Source organism: Salvelinus fontinalis, chromosome 9 (genome assembly GCF_029448725.1).
Source record: "Salvelinus fontinalis isolate EN_2023a chromosome 9, ASM2944872v1, whole genome shotgun sequence".
Lineage (NCBI taxonomy): Eukaryota > Metazoa > Chordata > Actinopteri > Salmoniformes > Salmonidae > Salvelinus > Salvelinus fontinalis.
Genome location: NC_074673.1, coordinates 60,057,019 through 60,072,735, shown reverse-complemented (window position 1 = coordinate 60,072,735; position 15,717 = coordinate 60,057,019). Strand labels below are relative to the sequence as shown.

The 15,717-nt window shown below is 41.0% G+C and overlaps 1 protein-coding gene across 6 annotated transcripts in view; it reads right to left on the bottom strand.

Moving 5' to 3' along the window:
- Positions 1–14,065, bottom strand: part of LOC129862896 (membrane-associated guanylate kinase, WW and PDZ domain-containing protein 2-like) — a 362,503-nt gene extending 348,438 nt beyond the window's left edge. For 3 of the 6 annotated variants that reach the window (XM_055934975.1, XM_055934978.1, XM_055934979.1), the window contains exon 1: positions 13,389–14,064. In XM_055934975.1, the coding sequence (XP_055790950.1) occupies positions 13,389–13,689 (301 nt within the window). In that variant the 5' untranslated portion in view covers positions 13,690–14,064. Of the gene's footprint in view, positions 1–13,388 lie in introns of all 6 variants that reach the window. The other 3 variants (XM_055934977.1, XM_055934980.1, XM_055934982.1) reach the window with 2 other exon arrangements.
- Between the last annotated feature and the right edge of the window lie 1,652 nt (positions 14,066–15,717).

Here is a 15,717-nt window from a genome sequence, read left to right as displayed (position 1 = left end):
CACCCTCCATTAAGCCTTCATTCTCATTGAAGTGAGTTATAGAAAGAGCACTGCTACTATCTGTGCGTGCATGCGTGTAGCCTCGTACTAGCTGAGCCAGTGGATTCTTTCTAGAGGATTTCTCAGTGAGCCTTGAGTGTGTGTCAGACCACCTTCGTAACAGGGCTTCACTCTGTCTCTATGGCAGGGGGATTACAATGGCACTGCACAGTGGGAGACCAGAGAGGAGGAACAGGGGCTAGGGTTGTGGTGACTGTATTACCGCCACACCAGCAGTCATGAGTCATGACCGCAGTAAAATTCCATGTGACCGTTGAGTCACGTTAATCTCCTTTAATGCACTCGGGACATGCGTTGGTAGTACCAGGTCGCTAAAGGCCTGGTACTCAGGGCTCTATTGTCCCTCTAACCACTCTGACATCAATGCAAATCGAAAATCACATCAAACACATCATCAAAACAGTATGTGCTTTTAAAACTCATCTGACGGTGATTGATCAATTTGAAGAAAGTTCAACAGGTTGAAACTGAGTTGAAAACGCTTAACAATGAAAATGACAGTGCGTTGTAAGTAATTCAAACCATCCATACGCATATTAAAGCTTATGCATAGAATAGGCCTATACATGAGCCCCCGCCCACCCAAAAAACTGAATTAAAACATCAATTGTGCCGTTATGCAGGGGTGAGCAACTCCAGTCCTTGAGGGCCTGATTGGTGTCCCTTTTTCTCCATCCCTAGCAAACACAGCTGATTTAATAAAATTGCATTCCAATCTGAAGATCATGATTAGGTGATTATTGGAGTCAGGTGTGTTAGCTGGGGCTGGGGAAAAAACTATGACACCAAATCAGGCCCTCGAGTCGAGGAATTGCCCTCCCCTGCACGGTTATACAATACATAGTCTATTACGCATGGTAGAAAAACATTTTTTTTAAACTGATTTAAGATGTCTTTGGTACATAATTGGTCTAGCCTATATTCCAAAATTAAACAAATTCTAGTAATCACCTCTTGAGTGTTGACTGTATTATTATGCATACCGGATGGACTGGTTACCTTATGCTACGCTCCAAACTTCATATCCACGAGTCTGGGAGAGAATGTATAGGCCTAGGCGATGCTGTTGGTTAATTGATTGTGCAGGGTGGGCGTCTTACAGAGTTAGCCTACAATTATAGGGAATTTGGTTTTGAATAGTTAATAGGCTGATACATTACCTTTAGCTTCAGAGTATGTCACCACTGTGCATTTCCATCTCCTCCCCTCTCTCCTTCATTCCTTTCTCGAACGCACAAAGAGAGGGGCTGTCAACATTTCAATGAAACATGTTTTGTTGTGGAAACATGTTACCATCAATGTTTCCGAACAGAGTTCACTTGGTTTCCCAAATTAAGTGCTGGGTAGCTGCAGGAACAGGGTTGGAAAGGCCATGGCATACAGAGTTTGGGCAGAATATCACCTGGAGCAAGAGGCTGCATGTTCCTCAAACAGTGGTTGATGTGTGGAGTGAAATATCTGGAGTAGCCTACAGGGGATGAGTGAAAAATTAACTGTCAGGTAAGTTGCCGACATTTAGGAAAGCCTATTGCATGGCGCATAGCCAGATAGCAACGTTATGACAATGTTATCGTTAATGTGATGACATGCTATTTATCGAATAATAACTATATTTCTTATTACGTGAATAAAGTAATTCATTAATCATGTAACAATTAACTCAGTAACATGGGGCACCACAGGAAAAGTTTGTTTCATAAGTTACTGTTTCCCGAATTAGTTCAAAGAATATCAGAATATATCGATGTCATAGCAGTCACTAATTAATTTCCTCATCAGTCTCATTCTGAACATCGCATAATTCGTAATTCGTAATTCGGGAAATTAATAATTACATCAGCCAGGAAGCCAGCCAGCTAACGTTAGCTAGCTAGCTAACAGTACACTTTAGCTTAAGACATATAGCTTGCTAGGTAGGTGAACAAAGTGTAAGTTCACACACACCACATAACGTTAGCTAACAAGCCAGCCAGCTAACGTTAGCTAGTTAAACAACAATGAACAGTGCCAACAATGCCACAGTGCTGGGAGTTAACCAACCATGTTCAATGTTAGCTAGCTAACATTAGGCTCTAACTAGAACAGCAAACAGCTCTGGGAAACCAATAATAACATGAGCTAGGGAGCCAGCCAGCTAACTTTAGCTAGCTAGGTAACAGTACACATTAGCTTGACATGAAACCACTTTCTGTCAAAATTAGAAAACGTGTAATATTTGAAAATGTAGCTAGCTAATGCTAGACTATCTTAGCTGTATACATAATTTTGCATGAACGCGTCTCCCTGTCAGTAATGCCATGCCACGGTTGCCCTTAGTTTGAAGATGTAATCCGGAGACAGGTGTTTCCTCCATCTCTTTAACTATCATACTCTAATTCCACTGATTTCAAAACTTGATCCTCCAGAAAGTGGAGTGCCACACTTATGCAGCTCCACTACAGTATTGCCAGGATTACCAACACAGACTGACAAGCTTCAATGGCAGACCAATCCGAACTCCTCTCTCGGCATGTCCAGCCCACTCATTATCTCAGCCAATCATGGCTAGCGGGAAGGTTGCTTACTTTTTCTGTGGCTTTAAAACCAACAAGGCTCGCAATTGTATTCATATTAACAGATGGCATACAAGTTTGTTATTAAGACACATGAAAGTTTGCATGTTCAAGAAGGCATTTCTGCCCCCAAAAATGTTTTACGCTCAAACGGCTGTCTTGTGAAGTTGTCATCTGATTGTGAAGGACTGTCATCTGATGAAGGTTTATGAAGGTTAGTGAAAATTAATATCTTTTGCTGGTTTATTCGCTATCGCTAACGTGCCTATTGCTATCGCTAACGTGCCTTGATGAATGAATGCGGTAGTGTGGTAGGCTATTGTAGTAAGCTAATATAATGCTATATTGTGTTTTCGCTGTAAAACACTTAAAAAATCGGAAATATTGGCTGGATTCACAAGATGTTTGTCTTTAATTTGCTGTACACCATCGATTTTTCCGAAATATTTTATGATGAGTATTTAGGTATTTGACGTTGGTGTCTGTAATTACTCTGACTGCTTCGGTGCTATTTCTGACGGTAGCTGTGATGGTAGCTGCAATGTAAAACTGATTTATACCTCAAATATGCACATTTTTCGAACAAAACATAGATTTATTGTATAACATGTTATAAGACTGTCATCTGATGAAGTTGTTTCTTGGTTAGTTTGGTTGGTTCTTGGTTAGTTAGGTTGGCTTTGTGCATGCTACCTGTGCTGTGAAAAATGTAAGTCATAACCCCCCCCCCCCCCCCATCAATCCCTCTATACCTTTCCCCTTCTGTGGGAGGGAGAGATACCTCTGTAGAACTGTGATCCACTGTAGCCTGATTCTCACAGACCAGTCATGACAACATACAGTAGGCCAACTCATATTCTGTGCTTCTGAACTACATTTTCTCCATATCATAATGCTTCTTTAAACCTGCCTAAAATAAATAATGGATGTAGTGTGATTGTGTATATTAAATTGATTTATTAGACTTCTTGAAATGTAGATGTTCTAAAGGCGTGCATCAGTGGCTTGTATGTGCGGAGGCCTGGAGATGCTAAACAGCATATCACATCCCTTAAGCGTTCTACTTCCTCCTCTATGCCATAACAAATGAATTCAGCCACTGGCCACATTATGGGAAAAATGGTCATAATTGATGCATGTAATCACCATTTTATCTTGTTAAAATAACTTCTGTGCCTATTTACAATTATATTAGGCTGGATGCTGATAGGGTCAACTTGCTGAATGATCCAAGAAATGATAGTCAAAACTTATTTGGGCTAAGATTCTTGAATCCTTGGTAAATGTACACATTTTATCTTTCTTATCTGAGAAATGTATTTTGAATGTAAACCAATCAGGGTTTACACATGGGCACAGCACTATTACAGCAACCACTTAGTTGTTAACCTGTTGAGGACAGAGGGCGCTGATTTCACTTTGGGGGAAAATCGTGCCCAATTTAAACGGCCTCGTACTCAATTCTTGCTAGTACAATATGCATATTATTATTACTATTGGATAGACAACACTCTCTAGTTTCTAAAACCGTTTGAATTATATCTGTGAGTAAAACAGAACTAATTTTGCAGCAAACTTCCTAACAGGAAGTGGAAAATCTGAAATCGATGCTCTGTTCTAGGGCCTGCCTGTAAATGTCCTTGATATTTATTAGTATATGTTGTGTCAAAAAAAACAGAGCACTCAAAACATGAGCACAATGGCAGCTCTTCCTTTAAAGACCTCCAGGCCTCAAGAGGGCAGATAACCCAAAAACACGGGTGGAACTAAAAAATTGAGCCAGGATTTCTGGAGGGACTACTTTTACATGCGCACCTGGCAGATAAGCATGGGTATAAAATGTTTGGTCCTCAACACATACACAGCTCATTGTTCAACCCTAAAGGCGCAACTGGTATGTAATGTTTGGAATTATTTATAATGTTGCATCCAGTGCTTAGCACAATTTACATGTTTAACTCTGGTAGGAGTGTTGACTTTTGTTGTGGATATTTTCTGACTGCAGAAGTAATTGCTAGAAGTGCTAGATTAAATAGTTTAAACGTTTACTTTATTCAAAGCCATGCTTTGTTGCTGTGTCATGCATTGTTTAGTGTAAAATAATGCATGTTTATTCTCTGTTTAACCTTTTACGGGGGCAGCCCGACACCGGTACACTTATGACAACATCCAGCTCAAAATGCACGGCGCGAAATTCAAAATCAATTTTTTTTTTTATATTTAACTTTCACACATTAACAAGTCCAAGACACCAGATGAAAGGGGCACATCTTGTGAATCAAGCCAACATGTCTGATTTTTAAAATGTTTTACAGGGAAGACAAAATATGTAATCTATTAGCTAACCACGTTAGCAAAAGACAACTTTTTCTAACTCCATCAGTTTCTTACTCCATCAGGTGCTATCACAAATTCGACCAAATAAAGATATAAATAGCCACTAACCAAGAAACAAATTCATCAGATGACAGTCTGATAACATATTTATTGTATAGCATATGTTTTGTTCGAAAAATGTGCATATTTCATGTATAAACCATAGTTTACATTTCAGCTACAATCCGAAATCACCAAAAGCAGCCATAATATTTACAGACACCAACGTCAAATAGCTAATTACTCATCATGAAGCATTTCTGAAAAATACATAGTCTGCAGCAATTGAAAGACAGGCATCTCTTGATTCCAAACAATATTTCCGATTTATTAAATGTTTTACAGCACAAACAAAATGTATCGCTATATTAGCGTAGATACAATAGACAGAAATAATTGGGCGCCCACGGCCAATTCACATGCACGACAGATATATGAAATAACATCATAAAATGGGTCTTACTTTTGCTTATTTTTCATCAGAATGTTGAAGAACGTGTACTCTGTCCAGATGAGTCGTTGTTTCGATTCAGAATGGCAAATGTCCCTCTTCAATTAGCATTGGCACTAGCGTAGTGGCATAAATTTCTCCAACGTAAACACAGTCAGATGACGGAACACGGCAAAACTCCCGAATAAAGTTTCAATAATCTGATTAAACGATATTGAAAAAACATACATTGCGATGATATGTAGCATGTAGCAAAAAAAAATCGAGCCGGAGACGTTGGCCGTTCGTTACCAAGGCAAAACAGAAGTCCATCTCACTTCCTCCAGAGTACCGGAAGTGGACGGTCAGGACAAAGAAATAGGTTTTTTTCTGTGGTGGAAAAAAACCTATTCCTTTGTCCTGACCGTCCACTTCCGGTACTCTGGAGGAAGTGAGATGGACTTCTGTTTTGCCTTGGTAACGAACGGCCAACGTCTCCGGCTCGAATTTTTTTTGCTACGTGACCATATAATAAAACATACATTGCGATGATGTTTTATTATGAGCAGAAAAATTTCTTCTCTGACATCCTCTTTACACCAATAGGAAGGCGTATAGATTGTCAGCAGACTCCTAAGTGTTAAGACCATGTATAGGCATCAAATTGAAAAGAGCATCGATTTCTGACAATATTACTTCCTGGTCAGGAAAAGTGCTGCAGAAGGACTTCTGTTTCACTCAGAGAAATAATTCCAACTCTTTTAGAAACTAGAAAGTGTTTTCTATCCAAAAAGAATAATAATATTCATATTGTACGAGCAAGATTTGAGTAGGAGGCCGTTTGAAATGGGCACGATTTCACTGGCTACTCAACACTTTGCCTTGCAGCCATAAGAAGTTAAGGTTATCAACCTATTGCTATTCCTACTCCATACTCCTATTCCTTATTCCTCTGTCATTCAACTACTCTATTCAACAAATCAACTGTTTCAACATATTCAACAAATGGCATCAAAACCATAATAAAACACTGGAAAGGAATTGAGTTGTCCCTTTGCATCCTTCACGGGTTGAGCAAGCCGTTTTCAAGTTTGGGCAGAGCTGAAATAATTATAACACCTAGACAACTTGACAGTATACATGCACTTCATACGTCTTCCAATAGATGTCTTCAGGCAGTGAGAGAAGAAATGGAGTGTATAACTTGATCTGGGGTCGAATAAAAGCTCTTGGCATGACGTGTCACCAGTTTCCTGTTTTCTGGAGCGCGTGAGAAAAAGTAGCTACGTTAGCACAATGTATAACCACTGATTTCAGCTCTAAATATGCACATTTTCGAACAAAAAATAAGTGCATGTATAACCTGATGTTATAGGACTGTCATCTGATGAAGGTTTATGAAGGTTAGTGAAAATTAATATCTTTTGCTGGTTTATTCGCTATCGCTAACGTGCCTATTGCTATCGCTAACGTGCCTTGATGAATGAATGCGGTAGTGTGGTGGGCTATTGTAGTAAGCTAATATAATGCTATATTGTGTTTTCGCTGTAAAACACTTAAAAAATCGGAAATATTGGCTGGATTCACAAGATGTTTGTCTTTAATTTGCTGTACACCATCAATTTTTCAGAAATCTTTTATGATGAGTATTTAGGTATTTGACGTTGGTGTCTGTAATTACTCTGGCTGCTTCGGTGCTATTTCTGACGGTAGCTGTGACGGTAGCTGCAATGTAAAACTGATTTATACCTCAAATATGCACATTTTTCGAACAAAACATAGATTTATTGTATAACATGTTATAAAACTGTCATCTGAAGTTTTCTTGGTTAGTTTGGTTAGTTCTTGGTTAGTTAGGTTGGCTTTGTGCATGCTACCTGTGCTGTGAAAAATGTCTGTCCTTTTTTGTATTTGGTGGTGAGCTAACGTAAATATATGTGGTGTTTTCGCTGTAAAACATTTTAAAAATCGGACATGTTGACTGGATTCACAAGATGTGTATCTTTCATTTGCTGTATTGGACTTGTTAATGTGTGAAAGTTAAATATTTCTAAAAAATATTTTTTGAATTTAGCGCTCTGCTTTTTCTGTGGGATGTGGGAGGAGTTCCGCTAGCGGACAGGTTAAGGTTAATGAGCTTTAGACACTAAAATGAAATGTGACTGACCGGCTCTTATGTAGCAACATTTTAAATGGTGTATTTTACATTAGATAAAAGTAGAGACTCAGAGCTAGAAAATGGTATATCATACACTACAGTTGAGGAACAATGGGAAAGTAATTCTGCTTTGAAAGTTGACACACTTGTAACCTCACTTTGAGAAAATGGCCTCTTCTTTGTCTACACCCATTCAGCATCGTTCACATCCTCTTAAGATTCAAGGATTCACATGTGAGGCCATGATCTAAACAACCAAAGATATCAAGACTAAATATTGGTTTATACTACGGGTGTGTTCGTAAATGTCATCTGGAGTGCCAGAGTGTACTCTATGCATTCGTAAACTGAGAATGTTATTCGTCCATTCGTAAATTTAGAGCCTTTCGCTTTCGAAGCATTTAGAGCGCACACTGGCCGAGGAGCAGCATTCGGCCCTAACAGCTGTCAAGCACCCAAGCTAACAAACTAACGTTGGCTAGCTTGCTAGGTACTTCCAGACACAAATGAGAGAACAGCTCACTGACCATTTTACACACCCTAGCAGAGCTGGTTAGGCTATGTTATTTTATCCAGAGCATTGGTGACTGCAACTGTGCTGCTGGCAACAATTTAGAGAGTGCTCTGAAATCAGAGTAGATAGCCAGAGTGAATTTACCAGCTACGTCTATCGACATTTGTAGCAGTGACATCATAAACATTCTATTGAAATAGTTACTTGCACAGTGAAGTCTTTTGTTCAGACATGTAGCTAGCTAGGTAAACAATGAACCATAATCCCAACTCATAACGTTACTACCCTGCATGAATCTGCAGGTAGCTAACCAACCAGGTTCAATGTTAGCTAGCTGTCTCTGAGATATGAATAATATTACTACACATATCATACACGTAACATTAGCTAGCTAGCTAACAGTACACTTTAACTTGAAATTAAAATGACTTTCTGCCAAAAATTGGAACGTGTAATATCTGAAAATGGACGCTTCTCCCTCCCTGTCACAGATGCCATGGTTGCCCTTAGTTTGAAGATGTAATCCGGAGACAGGTGTTTTACAACAGCCTTCTGTGTGTTCTCTTTTCGACTCTGTCTGTATATTTGCAATCAAACGCCAGAATTTTCTCCATCTCCTTAGCTGTCATACTCGAATTCCACTGATTTCAAAACGCGGTCCACCAGAAAGTGGAGAGCAACACTTATGCAGTTCTACTACTTGATATCTTTCAAAAAAGCCACGTTAGAAAGGATTACCTACACATACTGACCAGCTCATGTTATTTATAAACAGCAGCCTACCTGATGGCAGACCAATCCAAACTCATCTCTAGGCATGTCCAGCCCACTCATTATCTCAATCAATCTAGGCTAGCAGAAAGGTTGCTGACTTTGTCCGTGGCTAAACCAACTGGGCTCCTAATTTAACAATTGTATTCATGTTTACAGACAGCATACAAGTTTGTTATTAAGGCACATGTTTTAAGGCACATGTTCACATGTTCCAGAAGGCATTTCTGCCAAAAAACGCATAGACTTAAAAAATAATAATAAGAAGAAGTTTAGGTTTAAATGGCGCTGCTGTGAAGAAGTGACACACGACATATGCCTAGTTTCCTGAAAGGAGTGATAATTCCGTTTTTAGCTCAATTTCTAAAAACCTGTTTTTGCTTTGTCATTATGGGGTATTGTGTGTAGATTGATGAAGGAATAAAACTATTTATTATATTTTTGAATAATGCTGTAACCTAACAAAATGTGGAAAAAGTCAAGGGGTCTGGATGCTTTTCGAAAGCACTGTATATGCTATTGCCCCGACTGTTGATCTGACTGTGTTAAAACTACAGTCAGATTTTATCGCTATGGAGTGCTGTAGGCATAGTGTTACCATGCTCTATGTGCCAGCAATTCGAGCCTTGGGACGAGGTTATTAGCTATATTATTTCATTCACAGTGTGAGTGAGTAGTGAGTCTCAGGCTAATCTGTCTCGACATGCCACCGCCAGGTAAAAGGGACCAGATATCCGCATTGTCTTTGGGCATCAACCTAAAAGAAGAGTTAGCAGCACGCCCATCCCCCTCGGAATTTCTGTCCCACTGAGCTGGAACTTCTGTCCCACTGAGCAGTGCACACTGTGAACTCAGTGGAAGACAGTAGTTCAGAGGGGGGATGGAAACTGTTTGGTCATTTGGTCATGTCATTTAGAATTCATGTGGCGTAGCAGTCTAAGGCACTGCATCTCAGTGCTAGAGGCGTCACTACACTGCATTCATCCCAGTCATCGGCTTGAGGCGTCACTACAGACACCCTGGTTCGATTCCAGGCTGTATCACAACCGGCTGTGGTTGGGAGTCCCATAGGGTGGCGCACATTTGATCCAACATCGTCCGGGTTAGGGTTTGGCCAGGGTAGGCCGTCATTGTAAATAAGAATTTGGTCTTAACTGACTTGCCTGGTTGAATAAAAAATGTAGTCCCAGTTAAATGTGATTGCTGAACTCAAAGTAAATGTGTCCTGTAAAGTAAACTTCATTGTTCACTGTCTCTGTCTGGGTCACTGTATACATCCATGTCTGCTGTGATAGGGTGCGAGAGGAGCAATTGACAGTGAAGAGAATGATGTCAGTGCAGGCAGGGGCAGGGCAGCAGCAGTGTTGATCTACAGGTGACTGAGATGACTTATCCCCTAAAGTAAAAATAAACCATCACAAAACTGTGTGGTCCCTGTGAAGGTATATCTTTACTGATGATGATAGTGGCAAATACAACATTTGGCTTCCTTTGGTAACCAGTCATGCACAGACACATAACCTCATACTGCGCGCTCTCTGCCTTCAGCGATCATCACATATTCTTATCTACTTTTTTACCTAGGTTAAAAATCAATGAGACAGAATTGATTGTTGATCAAATCAAATGTTATTTGTCACATGCGCCAAATACAACAGGTTACACCTTACCGTGAAATGCTTACATACAAACCCTTGATGAACAGTGCAGAATGAAAAAAATATTTGCTAAATAAACAAAATGTAAAAATTAAATAAAAAAATAACAAGGCTAAATACAGCTGGTACCGTTACCGAGTCAATGTGCAGGGGTACAGGTTAGTCGAGGTAATTGATGTCTAATGTACATGTAGGTAGGGGTAAAGTCGGTATGCGTAGATAATAAACAGCGAGAGCAGCAGCGTAAAAAAGGGGGTCAATTCAAATACCCCGGGTAGCCATTTCATTACCTGTTCAGCAGTCTTATGGCTTGTTAAGGAGCCTTTTGGACCTAGACTTTGCGCTCCGGCACTGCTTGCCATGCGGTAGCAGAAAGAACAGTCTATAACTAGGGAGGCTGGAGAATGCCGAGCAGCTGCCATACCATATGCAATACGTCAAGAGGCTCTCGATGGTGCAGCTGTATAACTTTTTCCAGTCTCCTGAGGGGGAATAGGCATTGTCATGCCCTCTTCGCAACTCTCTTGGTGTGTTTGGACCATGATAGTTTGGTGATGTGGACACCAAGGAACTTGAAACTCTTGACCCAGTCCCCTACAGCCCCGCCGATATGAATGGGGGCATGCTCGGCCCTCATTCCAAAGGAGCTTCCCACGATTAGCTCCTTTGTCTTGATAGCGACGAGGAAGAGGTTGTTGTCCTGGCACCACTCTGCCAGGTCTCTGACCTCCTCCCTATAGGCTATCTCATCGTTGTCAGTGATCAGGCAAAAACCATTGTGTCGTCTGCAAACTTAATGATGGTGTTGGAGTCATGCTTGACCACACAGTCGTGGGTAAACAGGGAGTACAGGAATGGACTAAACACGCACCCCTGAAGGGCCCCCGTGTTGAGGATCAGTGTGGCAGATGTGTTGTTGCCTACCCTTACCACCTGGCGGCGGCACATTGGGAAGTCCAGGATCCATTTGCAGAGGAAGATGTTTAGTCCCAAGGTCCTTAGCTTAGTGGTGAGCTTAGAGGGCACTATGGGGTTGAACGCTTAGCTGTAGATAATTAACAGTATTCTCACGTAGGTGTTCCTTTTGTCCAGGTGGGAAAGGGCAGTGTATAGTGCAATATAGAATGTGTCATCTGTGAATCTTTTGGGACATAGAGCAACTCACTGTGTCCTTTAAAGTAAACTTTATAGGTTATCCAGAAACACAGGACAATGTTCATTGTCTCTGTCTGGCTCAATGTCTGCTGTGATAGGGTGTGAAAGAAACAAGTGATAGACAAGAAAGTGATGTCAGCACAGACAGGTATAGCATCAGTGTTGATCTACAGGTGAGTGAGATTAATTATCTAAAAAAATAAACAGTAGTCCCAGAAAACCGTGGTCCCTGTCAAGGTGTATATTTTACTGATGTTGAAGATGGAAACAAATAATGTCTGCCTCCATCAAAATCAACCAGCCAAGTTTAGTGCAGTCTCTGTCAGCCATCTTCAGAGTCCAGCTACTGTCTGCCTCCTAAAGATATCCAGTCTCTGTCAGCCACCCCCAGAGCCCAGCCACTGCCTGCCTTCCAAGTTTAGTCCAGTCCAGGCTCTGTCAGCCATCTTCAGAGTCCAGCTGTCTGCCTCCTAGAAAACTCCAGTCCAGTCTCTGTCAGCTGCATTCAGAGCCCAGAAAATGTCTGCCGCCATCAAAGTCCAGACCAGTAAACCACATTCAGAGCCCAGCCATTGTCTGCCTCCTAGAAAGGTCAAGTCCAGCCTCTGTCAGACACCTTCAGAGTCCAGCCACTGTCTGCCTTCTAAAAAGATCAAGTCCAGGCTCTGTCAGCCACATTCAGATTACATCAACCCTCAAGCTTCAGTAGTAGTATGTTAAATATTACTCCTGGACTTATTTACAGCTTCAATGGAGACTCTCCTCTGGCACACACACACTAATGTTCTAATTTCATATTAAGGCAATGTACAGTGTTTTACAATGTGCAAATTGTTAAAGTACAAAAAGCATGTCTGGTAATAATGGTCTCGCTCTCTCCTTAGTTAAACTCAGACCACCCTGAACCCTAAGTGAAATATCTTGAAGCCACTTCAACTATTGTCTTAAATGACATCTGTTTGTTAGACTGAATATCAAAACTCTAAATAAACTGGAAGGTATATTTCAGCTCAGCCACTCAAGCGTATGTTATCCACCTGTAATCTATGTAAACTACAAAACGTGATACTCAATGTATGATCGTTTTAGTAAATGATATCCCATATAAATATTCATGTCCATCATTATACTCAGTCTTCATCTTTTCTGTCTTATTAATATTTGCCTTGAAATACTTTCATTGGCGGTGACTTATCCTTCCACTTCTAGTGTTTTTATACCATAAAGTCATGTCAAACTGTAGAATTGCAGGAACTATTTTATATGTAAATACGTTTGTGCATCATTATGATAAAACGGAGTCTTCATCTGTGTCTTCTTAATATGAATAGATATGCATCTGTATCATTATAATACAACTCAGTCTCCATATTTTGTCTTCTTAATATTTGCCTAGAAATGCCTTCATTAATGATGGTGACAACATATCCTTCCACTTATACTGTGTTTTCAAATATCCCTCCATATGCCACTCAAAATACCCATCCCCAATATCTACACCACGATTTCACCCTTGCAGTTTTGAGTGACATAGTTTACAATAGGCCCACCCATTGATGACATAGAGAGAGGTTATTTATGATGCGCAGACAGACATAAAATAGGCTACAACCAGACAGACAGGTCCTTATATTTCGAAGGTGGCGGCGGCGCACTCACACTCGTTCAATGTTTACGCTTTTACGCCATTAGCCCACTGTCTGGCATACCTCACCTTGTTTGACACACTTGAAGCGGACCGGGTCTTTGCAGTGTTTGATGACGGCCAGAACATCCCGGGTGGTGAGCCCAGCCACCGCTGTGTTGTTGACCTCCAGCAGCAACTCACTCTGAGCCAGCTTGCCGCTCTGGACAGCCGCTTTGCCTTGTTTCACCTCGCCGAAGTAGGGGAACTGCCCAATCTCCGCGCCCCCCCTCAGCTCGAAGCCAAATTCCCCTTCTTTGCTCCTGATGACAACCGCTTCGTGGACTTTGTTGGTCCAGTGATTTTTTTTCTTCAGGCTATTGGACATCATTGAGCTAGTCTTATCAAGCCGGGGTGCCTATCCGACAGTCTATCGTCTCATCCCCGCCTGTGTGTGTCATGCAGGTCTCGGCTCTCACCAGCTCAGAGCGCCGACGGTAGCTCCATCACCGACACATGCCAGGCATAGTATCTGTCTAGCATGCAGCGCATTAGGGTAGAGGTCTGCAGTACAGTTGGGTGGAGAACTACGCTGTCACACACACACAGGCAAGACACAGGAGATAGGCTACTAGTGGGTGACCCGGATGTGAAGTTTGGAGGAGGGGAGATTAATGCTTCCAATTCAGGTTCGTAGAGTAGGGATGGAAAGTAAAAATGAAAGGATGTGCAAATGTATGTTCTTTAGTCTGCACCGCCAGATCGCTCAGAGCGCATAGACCAGCTGAGACTGACCACACACAGATTTAAAGCGACAAGCATCACTTATAAATGGCATCAAATTGTTTCTTTTGTTTGCCCCCCACTGCAAGCTTTTTCCATGTATTATTATGCTATTGCAGTAGGCTAAGAGCAAAACAAGTATCGAATGTCAGTTGTCTGACTTGCCTCCAATAGGCAGAATACATACACACTCAGACACACAGGCACAGAGACTTAATGGTCTGTGTTTAGTCAAGTAGAAGGGAGTGTATCTCTGATGTTGACATACACTACTACAACTTCTACTGCCGCTATACTACTACTACTAGTGCTGCTACAACAACAACAGCAACAACAGCTGCTGCTGCTGCTGTACTAGTACTACTTATACTAGCCTACTACAACTACTACAACAATAGTAATAAACCCACTGGGCACAGACGTCAATTCAACGTCTATACCACATTGGTTCAACGTCATTTAAATGACATGGAAACAGTGTGTGCACAGTGGGAAGGCTCTCTTATAATACTTATAGTAAATGTACTTGTAATAGGATATTTTAGGATTTCTGTAACAGCACTGTTACTGTAATGGTATTTTTAAAGGAAGTGTTTCTGTCTGGCATGGGCGTAGACAAACACACATTTCTCAACAATGAATTCCATATGAATAAAGTCCGTGCAGCTACACATTATGGCATCTTTCCAGTTGAGTTTTCTCAATGGTCACAATGTCAAATAAATTGTTCATGATGTAGCCCACTATCGCTTATAAATCAATCATCAAAACACTGTCATTATGTCAAAATCAGATCTCAGTAGTCCCGCCTTTCTTAAAGTTTGGGTCGTGACCCAAAGTGTGTGGCAGACATGTAAATGGTGGGTCGGGATATGTCAGAGGGTCTAAACCCTCAGTCAGGAACTCAGTCAGGGTCTCAACTTACTGTTCAGAGTTAGAATAGAAGAATACACGGGGTTCAAATTCGAAATTTGGTTGTGTATCAGCAGTTTTCCTCTTGTTATGTGAGTTACTGACAGGCACTCAACTAACCATATCACCGAACAAGTTAGTCTAGCCAGCTATATAAACTTGTTGTAATCATGGCCGAATACCGACCGGGCACACTGGGCATGAGCCCAGAGGCCCTGTTTCCAGGGTGCCCCCATTGATTTGTTAGTCACTCTCACTCTTATAGAAGTATCATATTAACATGGCATGAATCATGGCAAAATGTGTAGAATTGTAGTAAATTTTATCTCAATATCAAATAATTTCCAGGTAATGATTAAGTACCTTACTGTGATTGTTCTCAAAAAAATTGCTAGGACTGTCTGTGTCACGCCCTGACCATAGAGAGCCCTTGGTTCTCTATGGTGTTTAGGTCAGAGCGTGACTAGGGGGGTGTTCTAGTCATTTTGTTTCTATGTTTTGGGATTGAGTATGGTTCCCAATTAGAGGCTGCGGATTATCGTTGTCTCTAATTGGGGATCATACTTGAGGGTTCCCTGTTCTCACCTGTTTTGTGGGATATTATTTAGTGTTTGGTCACCACGTGGTCACGTTTTGTTGTTTGTTTATTATTTTGCTTAAGTTTCACTTTATATTAAAGATGTGGAACTCTACGTACACTGTGCCTTGGTTCTTACAACAACCG